Consider the following 18,629-nt stretch of genomic DNA (forward strand, 5'->3'; position numbering starts at 1 on the left):
TTCAGTACGAGTACTTCAATGCTGTGCTGATCAACGAAGTGGACAACGAGGGCAACAACGTGGAGCTGGGAGGAGAGTTCCTCCTGGAGCCCAACGACCACTTCAACAACCTGTCAGTCAACCTCAGCCTCAGCGTGGTGCAGGTTCCCACCAATATGTACAACAAAGGTGAGCTTAGTATGGCCTGTGCTTTTTTTTTTGTTGTTTTTGGGGGTTTTTTACCTTGGAGCTGAAATAACTAAGGGAAAAGAAATAAGTGGTTCATGTGAGAAAGTCTGGGGTTATTGTAGGCTGGCATCTGGGGAATCAATACTGAGTCAGAGGCATAAAGAGAAGTGTAACTCCTGAGCTGCTTTTGTTTGACTGTAACGGACTCCTCATAAGTCTTGTGTTCGCCGCATAAAGGAAGGCTGCTGCCAGCTTGTCCACAGGAGGAGGGGAGGCCATGATTTAGTCACAGGCTTTGGGTCTTCTCCCGAGGGACTCAATAAAGGACAAAGGTCAAGCACGCACATGGTTCTGTGAGGAGGATGATTAGCATCATTACCATTTCATTTACATGTCTCTTTCTCTGCCTCCTGTGTGTCCGTAATCACATCCTTCATATCCTCAGATCCAGACATTGTGAATGGGGTCTACTGGTCGGAAGCTCTCAACAAAGTGTTTGTGGACAACTTTAATAAAGATCCAACTCTCATCTGGCAGTATTTTGGTAGCGCTAAAGGTTTCTTCAGGCAGTACCCCGGTGAGTGATATGTGTGTGTGTTTGCTGTTTGGCAGGGGGGAGTCTCAAGGGAACCATCAGAGCAAATGACATCAAATGGCTTAAAGGGGAATTTTACTAATGTTGTAATTTTACAGCCCATCAGAGACAATGCACACAAACTGAGTGTAATTAATTATAATTTGCAATTGAGCTTTTGCAGCCACATCGAGGGGCCATAGGCTGCCTGATCCAAACTTATCAGGCCTCATTTATGTGAAACGTGTGAGGAAGGTTCTCTGCAGTATACGGCAGAAACTGTCTCCGAATATAATATCATACAGGAAAATGACAGAAAAATATCAGATAGATTTTTGTTTTACTTTGTAATAATTGTTTTCTCCAGGTTACATGCATATATACAGCCAGCAAAGAACAACGATTAGATTTTGTATATATTCGAAATCGTAGTGTTTATCCTAGATTTCAGAGTTCGATCTGTGACTTTTTTCTGTAGGGGTGAAGTGGCATCCAGATGAACATGGGGTCATAGGCTTTGACTGCAGGAACAGGAAGTGGTACGTTTTTACATTCTCTTTTACCAGTTATGTTGTAGTGAATTATTGATTATCAGAATTTATAACTGAAGTTGCCAGGTTGTTTTTTAAAAAAAGAGGGTGACTATCCTCCATACTACAGGTACATCCAGGCAGCAACATCCCCCAAAGATGTTGTTATCTTAGTGGATGTCAGCGGTAGCATGAAAGGATTGAGACTGACCATTGCCAGACAAACGGTCTCTTCCATTTTAGACACACTTGGAGATGATGACTTCTTTAACATCATTGCAGTAAGTGAGAACTTTTACTGTGGCTTTTTTGTGTTAATGCACATGTAATCTCTACACTTACTGGACAATTGCTAAATCTAATGAAATATGTAGTGTAATGCTAAAGGTATTTTTAACGGCCCTTTTCAGACTTTTGCATGTGTTTAAAATGTTGTACTGTTGTTCTACATGATGTGGAAGTTCCAATCAATATCAAGAAGTTGGTGTGTGATGCCGGATTTTTCAATATTTTAAAGTCTTCTTTAATGTTTTCTGTAGACCTGGGCGATAAATTGATTTAATTGATTTATTCGAGTCGTTTATTGCGAACAGTGAACCTTTTGCCCTCAGGAGCTTCCATAGCTTCCCCGCTTTTCTCGTTTCCCGAACAGAGATGCACATAGAGCAACAACATGGCTACTGCTAACAAGAGTTCCCTGGAAAAGAAAAGTACTGTCCGTGGTTTAGAACCGATTTGGGTTTGCGGCAGCAGATGTGGAACAAGTGCCCGAAAGGCAACAGCACAACACACATATTCTGTCCTCTAAAACAGTGTTTCTTAACCATTGTTGGGCCGCGAGCGCACCCTAGATGGCCGCCAAAATATACTGTATTTGTTTCTAAGCTATACGTATGGGCTGCTGTGGTATTCAGTTGTAATACTCTTTTCCACCACTTGTGGCAGTAATGACAATATCAAAGAAACAGAAGAAGTCTGGAGCTAAAGTAATAGAGAAGTTTCTTAAAGGCAAAAATTATAAATAGTGGTGAAGCGGTATTTACATTTTCACTATAATTATATTGACGGTTTAGTTATGAAACAAATTCATTATTAATTCAGTTAATTTATTTTAGCACAACATGATTTTATGTACATTTATTTTTCGTCAGTTATTTATGAGTCACTTCTTATGCAGTATATTTGGTTAGTACTTATTTTTCTAATCAGCCTGACCTAAGTTTCATTTTTTGGGTTAAACAAATAATAATCTTTGTGACTAACACATACTGTCATATCATTTGACAAGGTTCTAAACAGTAAGTAGGTTAGATACAATTATTAAATACGATTAAAATCAAGAGTAAGATTACTAATTCAGTGTTAATATATGAGTGGGCCCCAGGCCCCTCTGTAGTGGAACAGTTAGGCCCTGAGGTCAAAAAGGTGAAGAACCCCTGTTCTAAAACAGAGGCATCCAGTCGAGTGGGAGAAATGCCAGTCTTTACAAACATAAAAAGACCGCTACAACCAACAAACTCTTGCTAATAAGCAGTTTACTGTGGTGGAATCTTTTAGCCAAGGCACCACGTATGATGACAGGGTCTCTTAACCATGGAACCGGGGCCCCTTGTAGTATCTGTTTCTCAGCTGTGGTCCGCATCGGTTGCTATTTAACATCAACATAGCAATTAGAGACGTAATATTTGTAATCGGTGCTAATATTACAGCGGACATCACTTAAAACAAGTTGTAAGGCTCTGCAGATGGCTGCAGATGGCTAGTGTCATAGGTCAACCGGAAAAGGAATTCTAGTGACTGAAGCGGTCCCTTTGCATGTTATGTATATCGGTAATGTTTTTGATACAATAGTTTAGCTGTAAAAAGTGACATGCAATCCAATGTATGTGTGCTTTCTTCCCTTTTTAAGGTACACTTTATACATGACAAAGTTGTTGTGCATTAGGAAAAACATTCTTAAAAGTCCATAGGAAGGATAAAAGCTGACTGCACAATCATACATAAAACGCACACAATAATGACTACCACCTCAAAAAACGGAATGGAATTGTGCTGTCTTTGTACTGAATAAACCACCCTGAAGGAAAATTAAGAGTGTGCATGTTCTCCCCGTGACTGCGTGGGTCCCTCCGGGTACTCCGGCTTCCTCCTACTTCCAACACTAAATTGGCCCTAGTGTGTGAATGTGAGTGTGAATGTTGTCTGTGTTGGCCCTGTGATGCGGTGGCGACTTGTCCAGGGTGTACCCCGCCTATCGCCCGAATGCAGCTGAGATGGGTAGGAAATGGATGGATGGATTTACAATATTAACTATAAACAGTAAAACACTAAATATAAAAATTGCAACAAAGATTTGTCAAACACGGCAAAACATGTACGCAAATGATAAACAAACACCCTCATATATAATATCACTTTTCTGCTGAACAGGACTTTGTTGTAGAAATCGGCTTCCACGTCTGCCCCCGTCACTCGTGTCTCACACTGGCTGCTCTGTAAACAAACCCCGCTCACAATGCTTTGAGCCTTGCCAACCTGGAGCGGCTGTGACATAGTCCCTATGATTGCCGTAAAAAGAATAACGTATATCACTCAAAAGCGCAGATTGCAACCATTGGAAGACTTTCTATAGTTCAAGACTTACAGTAATTTGAAAACGTCACTTCACACCATATTGACGGCTACAATTTTAGATGTTCGGGGTTTAATAAAATAATTTTGAGCATCCAGCAGGCCTGATTGAAACGCTTATTGACTGTATAGGGTCCGCGGCTGTATTTTGCCCTCACTATAGTGCCCCAGGGGGATCCAATATTATTTTAAAAGCCACTGGAATGAGGATGATGGAACCCTTTTAAGATGTGGTTTATTTCTGCAACTACAAAAGCAGCGGGTGCAAAACAGATGTATGTTTGTGCATATGTAATAACAATGGCTTTGATTTATATAGCTTTTCTAGACACTCGAAGTGCTTTACAGTAGGAACTAACTGAGAACCCATCATTCATTTACTCCGTTCTTACCACAACTTGATTGTGGTAAGCTACATTTGTAGACTCCGTGCCATTGTGGCTATACCAGGCTCTCCGACCACCACCAGTGTGAGTGGCACTGAGGGGAAAGTGGGCGAAGTGTAAAGACACAATATCAGTGATTCGGATGGCAAAAGCGGGATTCGTACCAGGAACCCTCAAGTTTCTAGACGACCACTCTATCATCAGAGCAACGCCGACCGTCACTGACTGACACCAACCCTACTTTACCTAATAAAGTTTGTGTGTTTGCAGTATAACCATGACATTCACTATGTGGAGCCTTGTTTGAATGGTACTCTGGTGCGGGCAGACCGAACCAATAAAGATGTGAGTCCTGTTCGAACTAATGGTGATGAAATATGTGTACCCTTTTACTTGTGTTTAAAACCCATTTGTGTCATTGTTGTCTGATAGCATTTCCGGGAGCATCTGGACAAGCTGTTTGCCAAAGGGATTGGGCTGCTGGGGCAAGCTCTGACTGAAGCATTCACAATCCTCAATGATGTAAGTTCCAAGGTGGGTGGAGGGGGTATCAGGTTGAACTAATTTGGATAATTGCCCATGTAATTTTTTTAAGGCAAAAAATATACATGAGTATATTCAGACAAATGTGTTAATATTAGTGCTGTCAAACGCTTAATTTATTCAATCAGATTATTCACACTTTTGAATTTGGATTAATCACAGTTGCGACAAAAGCGTTGCATAACTTATCTGTTGTACTTTTGTTGACAACATTGCCACCGGCATACTCAGCCAACGTTATTTGTCATCCACTGCTTGTATTCAATGTTCGATTAGTGTTCTTTGTAGCGTTTGTTTTTTAACTTGTTGTGCTTTGATAAGAGAATTCATTACTGCAATATATGCAAATTACCTTGTTTTTATCTAAAGTCCCGTTGTGGTGTATTTTGCAGGGAAATTTGCCACCAGTCGGTCTTTTAAAATAACTTTTTAAAGAAAAAAAGAAAAACTTAAGCACAGATTCTTGTAGTCAGCCATGTACATGGGGACTTCGTGGAACGGTTGGGAGAGTGGCCGTGCCAGCAACCTGAGGGTTCCTGGTTTGATCCCCAGCTTCTACCAACATAGTCACGTCTGTTGTGTCCTTGAACAAGACACTTCACCCTTGCTCATGATGAGTCGTGTTTAGCGCCTTGCATGGCAGCTCCCGCCATCAGTGTGTGAATGTGTGTGTGAATGGGTGAATGTGGAAATAGTGTCAAAGCGCTTTGAGTACCTTGAAGGTAGAAAAGCGCTATACAAGTATAACCCATAACCCATAAATAAGCAATTCAGAGTCCATCAAGACCCACAATGCAATGCGTTTCCACATCACACTTTCAAGCACTATAATACTACTATGGCCGTTCCTGTCGTATGCGACGAACTGCTTCCCGTTTTAAGCGTCTCTTTTCCAAGAATGACTCGTAAGCCTCTTGAGAGACTCTGCAGCCATTGTTAATTTCTGCACGCAGGTTGGATCTTTCACTTGCAAGTGCCTCCCAGTTGTCAATGCTGATGGAGAAATATTTCAGGTCCCTCTTGATTACGTCTTTAAAACGTAGGCGGGGATGTCCTTGTTTGCGCGGAGTATTGGCTAGTTCACCATACAATAAGAGTTTGGGTAGTCGAGCGTCATCCATACGATAAATGTGCCCGGCCCATCTGCAATGGCATTGACGAAGAATTGTGTACAGGTCACTAGAGCCTGTTTTCTGTAGTATGAGTGAGTTGGTGACATGGTCCTTCCAACAAACGGCCAGTATGGAACGAAGTCAGCGGAAGTGAAATGCATTGAGGCGATGTTCGTTACTGCGGTATGTTGTCCATGACTCAGATGCGTATAGTAGGTTACTAAGTACACATGTGTGGTATACACATACCTTGAAGAGCAAAGAAAGGTTCTTGTTGTGCCAGACACGCTTTCTCAATTTGCTAAAAATTGACGATGCCCTTCCAATGCGCATGTCAAGTTCTGCATCAAGGTTGTTGGTGTTGGAGACTGTGGGTCCCAGGTAGGTGATTTTGTCCACCACAGATAGGTGTGTTGGACATGGAGATTTCAGGGTTCAGGGTTGCAGGTTGGACAAGGACATCTGTCTTTTTTAAGCTAATCTGCAGGCCGAACTCTTGACATGCAGCGTCAAAAGATGTGCAGAGCAGTTGTAGTTCTGCCTCTGAGTGGGTGGCAAAGGTAGCGTCATCAGCATAAAGCAGTTCACGCACCATAACTTGACGTACTTTGGTCTTAGCCCGCAGTCTGGATAGATTGAAAAGTTTTCCTGAGCTGCGGGTATGTAAGAGGATGCCAGAGTCTTTGGGGAAAACGCGGCGTAGTAGGGCAGAGAAAACTATTCCAATGAGGGTAGGAGCAAGAACACAACCCTGCTTCACCCCACATCTCATCTGGAATTCGTCAGAGCGAGTGTACTGTACTGTACTGTACCGTTGCCTTCGTGCCATCATGAAATTCAGTAATAATCTTTAGCAGTTTAGGGGGGCAGCCAAGTCTTTGCAGAACAAAAAAGAGTCCAGATCGGCTGATATAGTCAAAGGCGTTAGTCAAGTCCACAAACACCAGAAAAATAGTTTGTTGTTGTTCAATGCACTTTTCCTGTAATTGTCGAACACAGAACACCATGTCTAATGTGGAGCGACCGGTTCGAAACCCACATTGCAACGGCAGAAGTGTCGCAAAAGTCACGTGTAAGTGGACAGCCTATCGAGGGTTCTTACTGATTAGGCACAGACAGACAACTTAAAACACATGTACGCGGATCTGAATACACACACTCGGATTGATATACAGACACACAAATTAGTACACCCGCACGCAAATCGGGTTACTTGCGCACAGATTGAGATACACTTTTGCAAATAATTTAGCTACAATAATACTTCCATAGGTTTCAATGTAGATGCACTGCGCGAGTCCAACTGCTTCTAAAATGCCAATAAAAATTGTAGATGTCTCCTGTGTGTTTGAAAACATAGCAAAACGCCACAGGTAGGAGAATGATAACATTAATGTGCAGTAAATTATCAAGTGTCTCCATGGTGAAAGCCCTGTTCACGCAAAATCCTCAATTGAATAGGGCTGTCTGCACCAATTTTTATTTGTACACGCAGTGTTAGTAGATCACACGCAACACGATCACTAATAGTACACACAATTTATAGATTGCACTTGCTGTTTAGCACATAGTATTAGTAAATCAGGCAATAAGCATCATGTAGCAGTATTGCTAAGTGCTAAACAAGAAATACAAACTACAAACATAATCAAACAATCACTTACTGTACAATGCCCACTGATTGGATGTTTATTTCTTTCAGCACAAAACTTGTGTATCCATTTAATGATGAGTTAAACATAACCCTCATACTTCAAAAAAGGTGTGAGCAAACAAATCTTGTCACGTCTTCCTAGCATTGTCTTCGGGTCTAAATTGAATTTCAAAGTTGACCAACTTCTCTGCTAATGGCCACAACTTTCTACTATACAAGTGAGAGGCATGATTTATGATTTAGAATGAACTTTTACCAACTACGAGGGGATGCAGCAGCTCAATGACTCAGTAGGTCTAGAGCTGCAGTAGCTACCTCTGTAAGTATGTGCCGTGTTACTAAAAGTTGTTCCTCAGCAGATCATGTTATTAGAGGGATTTATAGGCAGAATAGGTTAATCCCCTTAGCTACATTGTTAGGCACCTTTTGGTAGTGTTTTTTTGTGATTTAGAATACACAAAAAAGACCAAAATTATTGTCTCACATTAGGAATTGTGAATTATAGGAAAAATGTAAAAAAAAAAGGTGTCGTTCCCTTTTTTTCTCGTTAAATCTGATAGCCCTAGTTAATACTATTTATTAGTATCAACATTTAAGTATTTTCGTGTTACGTTATGTCTTTTTTGGTTTATTTTCAAGTTTGTTTTATTTCTACAATGTAGTACGGGCCCATACAAAACGAGCGGTTGTCCGCAAATGGCCCCGCCAAGCACTTCAGACACCACCGTTTTTCATATCTCACCAGGAAGGTGAAGTATTACAAAAAGACGGAAGAGTGTCTCCAGCCTGCGTCTTCTTAGCACCATCGCTAGTCATGACTCCCGCTAGTTAAAAACTGGGCTGCTTACTTGGGGGATGGGGTAATGCGCACTCCCCTGCATCCTCCCACACTACAGATACTTTGCCTTTTGCCACTGCTTATATTTGATTATCACCTTATTACCACATCCTGTATCACCAAGTATGTACTGTCCAAATGTATTTGTGGCGGGGGCTTTACTTTGTTTTAAAAAATTCTCAACACAAATTGACATGCAAAAGGTAATATATGACTGTCATTCTCAATTTAAAAGTGATGCATTTATGCATCAGCTGTACTTTTTTATTTGTTAATTTTAAGGGATTCACTTGACAAGAACAGTTAAATAAAGTAAACAGATACATTTAATGTATTGTGTAACACTGTTTTTATAAACATAGAAAGCATCAAACTGGAATTATTTGAGAAAGGTGTGTTGTGGACACACAACAGTGCTATTTCCACCCACATTTCCACAGGCAGGCTCATCTATAGTGAAATGTGATTAATGGTTCTAATTAATGGGAGTGAATTATATCGTGCCTGATTGGAAAACACAGCAGATAAGGCCATGCAGCAGCCACGCTGCACGCTTTTTATCTCGCTGCTTTCAGGCAAGCACCATCGATGCTGAGGCCGTGCAGTTTCTAACCGCTGCAGTTGTCAGAATAATTAAAGTTCTTCAATAAATATGGTAATCAGGTGTGTAGCACACAACATTGCTCAGTGTTGGGGGCCAAGTGGAGATGTCCGTGCAAAGTAAAGATAATAATGCTCAGTTTTGATCAATACTCAAAGGGGTATTAACCTAACGATATGTGTATGATAGTGGTTGCAGTGGTGTACAACTGCACGGCTTCATACTGAGATCTCGGAAAATACAGTATATTGCCAATGGCAACATGACAGCGTGTTGATTGCATTGAATAGTGCAAGTCCTCTCCTTGCTGTTCCTGCTGCTGTAGTTTGACAACACACACATCAAAGGCTCACCAATGTGATGTGTTGTTGATAAGGCAGGAGTGGAAGATGAAGTGCATCAACAGTTTTACTCTTTACTTGTTATGAAAAACAAGCACATTAACAATGGCTTCACCAGCTTAGAAAGAGAAGTCGCACTTGACCCGGAAACAGAAGTCATGCTTGGTAAGTATCTATTGTAATCACCACAACATAATAAAAGAAAAAAAGACAAATGTTGTACTGTAAAAAATGTAAGACATAAATAAGACTTAATTTTGTTAAAAAAAAAATACATGTAAAATTTGCTTTAAAAAATGTGATAGACTGAAGCTGCAAAATTTAAAGCACGAAATAGTGAGGGATGACTATATAAAAATATAATTACCTTTTTTTTTTGCTTTCTTTCATGTCTCAAGCATAATGATGCTTTTAGATGAGGTTGAGGGGGGCCACAGCAGCACCGGCTGTTTGTTGAGACCAGAAAAGATGTTACGTTTGTTGGTAGTCGTCTATTTTGTTTCTTTTAACAAAATACACAGGGGGTCTGAATACTTATGTCACTAAGTTTGCCACACTACTTTCTACATCAGAGGCCTCATTTTGAAGAGTGCATACACACTAAAACCTGCCGTATGCATTTTTTCACATGCTGTGGATACTTTGGTGACACTCAGAGGTGATGCTGAGTAACTGTTTAAATAAAGAAATGTGCAAAATATTACTCTTAGACTGATTGATATGCACATCAAATACATATGAACATTCAACACACTCCTGTGTGTGAAATTACACAAATTGATATAAAAGCATAGGCAAAGTGGTGCAAAAACACATTAAATTATCGGCACGTTAGCCAGGAATATTAAATTCTCATACAATGCAGCTAAACAGTCTTCTACTGTACAGAGTTGGAACAACAAGCTACATTTACAGACAGCCCCATTTTAATTGAATTATGTTTGAAGTCGAACAGGTAGCACCAAATCTATTTGTGGTGGTACAAATTAATCTGTGGCAGGCTGCCAAAAATACATTCATGGAAACACTGTCCTATATAATGAACAATACTCGATAATAGTTAACTCAAGCATGTGTGTGACCGCGTGTGAGAATGTTTTGCTCCCACCAAAAATCTCCTGCCTATTATAATGCAAGCATGATGAACCACACATGCTACCTCACATGACAGGAGTGCACAATTAATTATTTATTTTCTGCCACTTCAATTCCTTGTTTCCGTTTTCATGGAAATGTTTCCACAACTGAAGGTCATGCTAACATTGTTGATTTATTTTACTGCAATGCAATCATTTTATTTGGAATCATAACAGAGTGTGTACTAGTGTAATTTCTGGGGATATGCAACCTGTGTGACAGGTCAATAATCCACTTAATTACTGTAGTGCATCTTCCGCAGAAATCAGAATTAAGACTCCGCTTGTCTATTAACGGGGACATAAGCTGTTTTTTATTGACTGATGACTTCACAGCTGCCAATTTAACATCATATCCAGTGCTGTGTATGTTGGCTCTGCTTGTTAAACGTGTAACTAAAAACACGAATAGGATTCAGGCTGTTTTTGTGTCTGTTGCTGTTTTACTCCAGTTCAATCAGACTGGCCATGGAAGTGTGTGTAGCCAAGCCATAATGCTTGTGACGGATGGGGCAACGGAAATGTACGATGACGTTTTTGAGAAGTACAATTGGCCAGAAAGAAAGGTAAGAGTGACATTTACCCGCCTGGAATCTTGATTTGGAGTGTTTCACATTTTTTATCAATTTCTACCTCCTCAGCACTTTTACAACAACAAAGATGAATGCAAAAGCTCTACTTTTGACGTGTGGGGGCGTTTCTTACATTATTACCAATCATAAATTGGCCATGAAAAATGTAAATTAAAATGAAGTTCTTCCACTCCCACCTCGAATGCTCCACGTTCAAAAGCAGTGTGAGTCCCATGAGGAATAAAACAGCATATTAACTGCTTTCAAGGGCAGATCATTCTCTGGTCGCCGCACCTCGCTAACACTTTTTCCCGGACTCCACATTGGCTTTAATGAAATAAAATTGTTTGGTCTGCGATTCACAGAGCAATAAAAACAGCAGGTCTGGGGCCTTTCTTCATTTTTGTCAAGCATATGTGTGCTGGCAGTGCTTGGCCGGGCGCGGTACGGAATGAGGCAGGGTCCCCCTCCCTACACACACACAGCCTCAGGGATTTTATATGACAACCATTCGGTTTTCTATAAGCTTTATGCTTAGCAAAGCATCTGGAGCCAATGAGCCATCAAGCATTGGCAATGTCACACATTGTGCTTCAAAAAGGACAGTGGAACATGCCCTCATGCTCAGTGCCTGACAACAAAACAAGATTTAAAATGCTAAATGAAAGAAACTTAATCTAATTAAGATGGCAAAAGCCCTGGAAATGTGCTGGATTGTATTGTCCTTGTGATATGAAAAACAAGTAATGCAATTTTTGTCTTTTTGCTTCATCTTTAAAACTGTGTTTTCTCTGCACAGGTACGCATATTCCCTTATCTGATTGGCCGGGAGTCTGCGTTTGCTGATAACCTCAAATGGATGGCGTGCGCCAACAAAGGTTTGACTTCATGATGAATATTCACAAACAAAGACTTGGCACTGTCGTTGTATGGAAAAGAAATCAGTGTAGAAGTAGTGGATGTAGTGTGAAGCAGTGTGGATATCTGCAATGTGTGCGTGTGCGCGTACATTGTCTCTTTCTGCCTAGAGGCAATGAAGCGGCACTAGAGGGGTTCAGAGGTCAATGTGCTGTAATCCGTCTCCCTCTCAGCTGCTCACTCCTGATGGCTCCCACGTGTCAACACCCTCTGGAAAGCTAAGTTACTGTTTGGGGAAAAAAGCGCGTTGTATAGCCTTACCTGCTTTCCCACTGAGAAATACCCTTACTTGTCCAGTGTAAGCACCACTCGGTATTAAATGATGCCATATGGCTTAAAACCAGTAAACCATTTTCATCAAGGGTTTAATAGAGTTGAGAAATATTAGGGACATTATAAGCAGCAAATTAGGTGAACTTGAATTGCAAGTGTCTAGAGACATTTGTGTTTTTGTTGGGCTTTATTTCTCTTCAGACCTGCCAACATGCACGCATTTTATATATCGGGCTCGCAATTTTTTTGAGATACATGTGTATGCTTCACTTTTCTCGAGGTAATCATTTTGTTACACTTTTTCGATTTCAGTTTCGTGTTCAGTCTCAAAAAGATTATGCAGTTGCGCAACGCCCCCTCGCTCCTCCCCCACACACCATTTTGCGTAGCTCGATGTGCGCCTTTCAAAAATGTGAACTTTGCGCACAGTTTGTTTTTATAATATTTCCTGGGCATAAACAACCGTTCAGACGGCATACAGCCCACCTTCGCAAACGCTGACTTCCGATCAACATTTACGGTGAAAGTGAGCGTCGTAATGCATTGATTAGAGCCAGCTTAAATATCACTCCCCTTCTCTCTTTAATTACCATGGTTCACTCGCGACAAAGGAAGTCAAAAAGCTAAATAGTTGATGAGAGTCCTTGTTGTCCACTAAGTTGTTACACCAAGCATTCAAGTAGAGTTTAAAAGAAAACAGAAGAGCAAACATATTTTATAAAATGTTTTCTCTTCTTTGAAAAATAATTACTTCGTCCTTCAACAATTGTTCATGTATTTATATTTTTACCATCTGTGTGTGTTTGTTTCAGGATATTTCAGTCAGATTTCCACATTAGCAGATGTTCAAGAGAATGTGATGAGGTATCTCCATGTCATGAGCCGCCCTAAGGTTATTGACCACGAACACGACACTGTTTGGACCGAGGCTTACGTAGACAGTGCAGTGAGTATGCCTGTGTGTGGTTGATTTTTTTTTTTTGTCTGTGAGTAAGTGTTGGTGTGTTTTGTACACAAAGCTAATCAGTTTGAGGCCAGTTTATAGGATAGGATAGGATAGACTTTTATTTATCCCATAATGGGGAAATTACATTGTAGCAGTGCAGGTTTTTACATACAGTAACAGAAGTAAAGCGTAATGAAAAACTAAAAAATTGTAATATATACTACATATTGCTCACTAATATGTATAGCAAGAAGATAAAATACAACAAAATTAAACTAACATCGGTATTGCACACCATGAAAAAAAACATCACAGTAATCACATAAGTCCATTGTAAAGTCTTATGGCTGTGGGTAGAAAGGACCTGCGATAGCGCTCTTTTTTGCACTGTGAATGTAACAGTCTAATGCTGAAGGAGCTAATCAGGGCCTCCACCCAAGAGCAAACTAGGAGTGTCCAGGAGCAAGAAGACTCCAAATTACTTTATATTTTTTCACTTGAGATTGAATTGTAACTAAACCGGCAGTATCAAATCTGCATTATAAACACCTTACATTATGATGCAGTGCAGCTCTTAATAGCTCTTTTTAAATGTACAGTAAATGTGAATGTGTTTCATTTCTTTGTCACTTGTTATACTGCTGGAATGATTCCTCATTATGAGCTTCATTAATTTGCATGGATTTTCTCTCCCTGCACAGCTGTGTTCGCAGTCAGTGTCAATTGTGTGATCTTGATTTCAATAAACAGTTCCTTCTTTGTGCCTTTTCCTCTCTAAACAGCTTTCCCAGGCACACAAGGTAAATAAAGTGCATATTATTCTAAATTGCAGCCAAAAAGAAAGCCTTGCACTATTTATTTAGTCGTGTTGTTCAATAAATTGCTGCAAGTGTAGCTGTGACTTACAACCCCTCGAAAATAATGGAATCGGCAGACTTGGATGATGTTCATTCAGTTGTTTACTTATGTAGAAAAAAAGCAGGTACTGGCATGACACAAAACTATAGTCATTTCAAATGGCAACTTTCTGGCTTTAAGAAATACTAAAATATATCAAGAATATACATTGTCGTACTCTGTAACAGTTTCAGTTTTAAATCAAGCAGAATGATACAATTATGGAATCACTCAATTCTAAGAAAATATTATGGAATCACTCTGTAAATTTTCATTGCCAAATTGAACACCTGCGTCAGATTAAATCTGTTCATTAGTCTGCAGTTACAAAAGGGAGTGTTTAGACCTTGGAGAGCTGTTGCACCTGATGAATTGACATGAATCATGGCTTTTTTCACTCTACTTGATCTAAAAATGAAATTGTTACAGACTACAACAATTTATATTCTTGATTTCTTCTTAAAGCCAGAAACTTGCTATTTAAAAAGACTAGTTTTGTGTAATATCTGTTCTATAAATTAAATAGCTGAATGAACATTCTCCAAGTCTGGTGATTTTAATAATTTTTGCAATGGGTTGTAGATCAGAATCGCAGAAAATGTTGTATTTTGAGGTAAAATAACTTCTTATAGCTGAGATGTTTGGTCACGTGCAGCTCACGTCCCGCCCGCGTGGTTGTCAAGCTAGCTCTGTTTTCAATTGGTATGAGGTGTCATTTAGCCCTTCTCGAAGGCAAAATGCCCTATGCTTGAGTTTTTTTTGGCTGTACGAAAAAGAATAAATGTTTCTTCTGAGTTCCTCGAGAGGTAATTTAAAAGGGAGGAATAATGCAAGATTTTACAAAACGACGAGAAAAGCATGCAGGTCACACTATAGTCCAAGGGAGCAGAGTTGAAGAATTCTTGAGTTTGCAGTGATCACTATGTTAAAGGTATGTTTGATATACTTTTAACGTTGATTATTTCCCATTTAAGTATTATCTTGATTTTATTTGTATTTTATTTTATTTGTTGCGAGTGTTTCGAAAAGCGCCAACTCGACGTGTCTAAATAAAGGAAAGCAAATGTCAGCAAAACTAAAAGAGTTGAGCTTTTACCAAGTCAACAATCATAAATGAAGCTTTCAGCACATACACAATGTTGACATCTATAGTTATATTTTGATAAAGACGGGAAAAACACGCTACTCGTAAACGGTGCGTGCAACAGCAACAAACATCTTTACACAGGAAATTAAATCACGAAACGAGATCTTACCCGAGTAAAAACTATGCATATAATTTTGGTCTTGACCTCTGTATGTATGATGAGATTATCGTAGATGTTCAAGATGCAACCTTTTAATCAAATTTGAATAATAGGATAATGATACTGATTTGGTGGATTTAAAGATTCCTTTTTTATTTATAAATGAAATTGTAAATGGGTTTTTGGTGGGTAGATTTGAAATGTATTGTACTGTATATTATCAATCAATCAATGTTTACTTATATAGTTCTAAATCACGAGTGTCTCAAAGGGCTGCACAAGCCACAACGACATCCTCGGCTGAGATCCCACATCAGGGCAAGAAAAATCTCAACCCAATGGGATGACAATGAGAAATCTTATATGATAAATAAATGATAAATAAATATATGTTTATGATTATTATATGATGTTGTATATTTTAACTGTGGGTCCCTGTCCATAAGCTGTGTGCGTTTAGGGATAACCTTTTTGCATAATGGACTCTGATGTTAACAAAAGAAACAATAATGTAATACAAAATTATGTCTGTCTGTAAATAAATAAATAATATTTATCCGGGACAGCCTTGATAGCAATTTCCTTCACCCAGCCACACAAAGAGGTTGTAGACCTGCATGCTTTTTCAAGTTTCTATCTTTTTTGTCGTGTAGAATGATATCTGGAGCACAATAGTTCGAAATGTCTTGAGAACGCGACCAACATATAATCCTTGATTAATTCCCCTTTAGGGATTATTAAAGTATTTCTTATTCTGATTCTGATATCACTCAACAAATCTTTTTTTTTGATAAAGTATAGGGATCTATTCTATTGCATAGTTAGATTTTTTGCTTGTATCTGCTTTTTGCAGACAGATTTAAGCTTATTTTGTACTTCGATAGTTCACTGGCTGCTTGCTGTAAAACAGCCATCTTAGCTTGGTTGACCACCACTGGTTTTCACTTCCGGGAAGAAATCATGTGTCGGAATACAAGCAATTGTCTGAACTTTTTACCTTGCATACTTTGATATTCAGAAATTCTGATAAGCTCAACTACCCCATTTACTGTACTTTGCATATGATATACTGTATTTTACACGCACGCTTACACACATATAAGCAGGGAAACTGTAGTGCGTATGCTCCTTTATCTCAGCCTTGGACAGACCATTCATCATTCTGTGGACCATTGCATTTTATCTGCTAAAGCCCATAATAAAAGTGACATTGGAGGAGAGGCCTGTGTGTGCGCGCACACAAGACCATCCTAGTTTCCACTTCCACCGAGTGTTGTGATAAATCTTTGGACGCACCATTCTTCATTTTGTCATGTAAGCCTGGTACACGCTGTAGTTTACAGCTGGTTTGTTTCTTACACTTGCTCAAATGAGCATGGACCATGCACGCGCTCATCACCAAGGATACAGTAAAGAGCGAATCACAAAGTGACTTCAGGATGTTTTCCTTCATGCATTGCTTTTCTCCCTCCTCGTCACGTTTGAAAGGAGGTTGTGATCAGTCAAAGGCTGCTATTAAATAGTGTTTGGAGGAAATAGACTCAAATCTATTTTATTTAGCTTCTCTGCAGTAAAGGTTTTATGTGCTGCCCTAAATCCAGTATTGGCTGCTTATTTGTGAGGTCAGAGGGTTCCGTAACCCTCTGGTGAGTCGCTATAAAAATATAAGCACTGTACTTTACAGTGTGAAAAACTACAAATAGAATGGACCTCAGTAGAGCCAAGACTGAACAATTGTTAATTGGTTTCCGGGCCTGACCATGGTAAGTTAATTCCCGCTAAGTAGGAATTATTATTAATAAATCAAATAGTTTAATTACCAAACCATAAAACACTTGTTTACAACCGTCTAAATACGTTTGTAACATTATGAAAGCCCTCTAGACAGTAAATACACCCACATAATCAGCTTAAAACTTCCATCCATCCATTCATTTTCTACCGCTTGTCCCTCTCGGGGTCGCGAGGGCTCCTGGAGTCTATCCCAGCTGCACTTGTCAAATCCAATGTAATAATGTTGCCTGAGCCTGAGCCAATATTAATATTATTAAGCAGCGCTCTCTGATTGGTTTGATCTCATCTCGTGGCCAATACTACTGTAGTATTGATATTTTTAGTTCATTAAGCCATTTATATGCTTGAAAATGCCCATGGGCCGAATCTGGCCCACCAGTGTCCAAAATCCGGCCCGCGGGAAGTCCCAAGTTAAAAAAAAATATTTTATTTTTTAAATTTTTTAAATTATATTATTTTTTTAAACCTGTCTTTTCTAATCCATTTTCGACTGCTTGTTACTCTCGGTGTCTCCTAGCTGCTCAGACAAATCATATTGTCTAAAAATGCATTTTCCCATCGATAACGTGACATCATCGGCAAAATGCGCGCTCTTTCAGTCAATTAGTGCGCGAGGAATATATATATATATATATATATATATATATATATATATATATATATATATATATATATATATACACATGGACAGCCCGGCCTCCGGCCAAATTGTTTTAACCCAATGGTTAAAAAAAGTTTGGGGACCACTGATTTAGGCTATAAATATGTGGAATGTCTTTAAAGTAAAAAACAGAAAAATATGCCCTATATTGAAGCCGCAATTTTAGAATGCACAATATGGTGATGGACGACTGTAAATCGTTTCAAAAGGTCAGATGAAAAATGTAATGGGTTTCCTCTTGGCTCATACCCTACATACTATCCATAATCATCAATTTATTTTAATGTTTGAAAGTCTTTTTTTGCTTATTAGCAACAGTGCACTCTCCTCATGTCTTGTGTTTTTTTCAGCTAAATGACAAAGCAGGCCCAAGTCTGATGACCACAGTAGCCATGCCTGTCTTCAGCACTAAGAATGAGACGGTGAGTACGGTACGCGTGATGTCTGTCTGTTCCTGCAGTTGTTTAAATTGTGTGTGTGTGTGCGTGCGTGTGTGCGTATGCGTGTGTGTTTTGGATGCTCTCATGCAGAAGAATCAGGGTATTCTGTTGGGGGTCGTTGGAACAGACATTCCTCTGCAAGAGCTGATGAAGCTTATTCCCAAACATATGGTACAATCCTCTAATTTTGGTTAAATCAGACAAATAGATTGAATTTCTCATTAAAAATATTTATAAATCGTTGATGTCTTTTTGTCTCCAGTTAGGGATCCATGGCTATGCATTTGCCATCACAAACAATGGCTACATCCTGACACACCCAGACCTCAGGCCTTTGGTATGGTTACGTTTCCAAAACTTTATTCTT

General features: G+C 39.4%; 1 protein-coding gene across 3 annotated transcripts in view; it reads left to right on the forward strand.

The window, feature by feature from the left end:
- cacna2d3 (calcium channel, voltage dependent, alpha2/delta subunit 3) overlaps positions 1–18,629 on the forward strand; it is a 91,619-nt gene that overhangs the window by 47,830 nt on the left and 25,160 nt on the right. For 2 of the 3 annotated variants that reach the window (XM_061932213.2, XM_061932215.2), the window contains 13 exons: positions 6–168; positions 614–745; positions 1,221–1,281; positions 1,403–1,553; positions 4,560–4,634; positions 4,722–4,811; positions 10,967–11,080; positions 11,886–11,964; positions 13,090–13,223; positions 14,006–14,023; positions 18,173–18,244; positions 18,353–18,433; positions 18,525–18,599. In XM_061932213.2, the coding sequence (XP_061788197.2) occupies positions 6–168; positions 614–745; positions 1,221–1,281; positions 1,403–1,553; positions 4,560–4,634; positions 4,722–4,811; positions 10,967–11,080; positions 11,886–11,964; positions 13,090–13,223; positions 14,006–14,023; positions 18,173–18,244; positions 18,353–18,433; positions 18,525–18,599 (1,245 nt within the window). The remainder of the gene's footprint in view (positions 1–5; positions 169–613; positions 746–1,220; positions 1,282–1,402; positions 1,554–4,559; positions 4,635–4,721; positions 4,812–10,966; positions 11,081–11,885; positions 11,965–13,089; positions 13,224–14,005; positions 14,024–18,172; positions 18,245–18,352; positions 18,434–18,524; positions 18,600–18,629) is intronic. The other variant, XM_061932214.2, reaches the window with a different exon arrangement.

The sequence above is a fragment of the Nerophis lumbriciformis genome, linkage group LG38 (assembly GCF_033978685.3).
Source record: "Nerophis lumbriciformis linkage group LG38, RoL_Nlum_v2.1, whole genome shotgun sequence".
NCBI lineage: Eukaryota > Metazoa > Chordata > Actinopteri > Syngnathiformes > Syngnathidae > Nerophis > Nerophis lumbriciformis.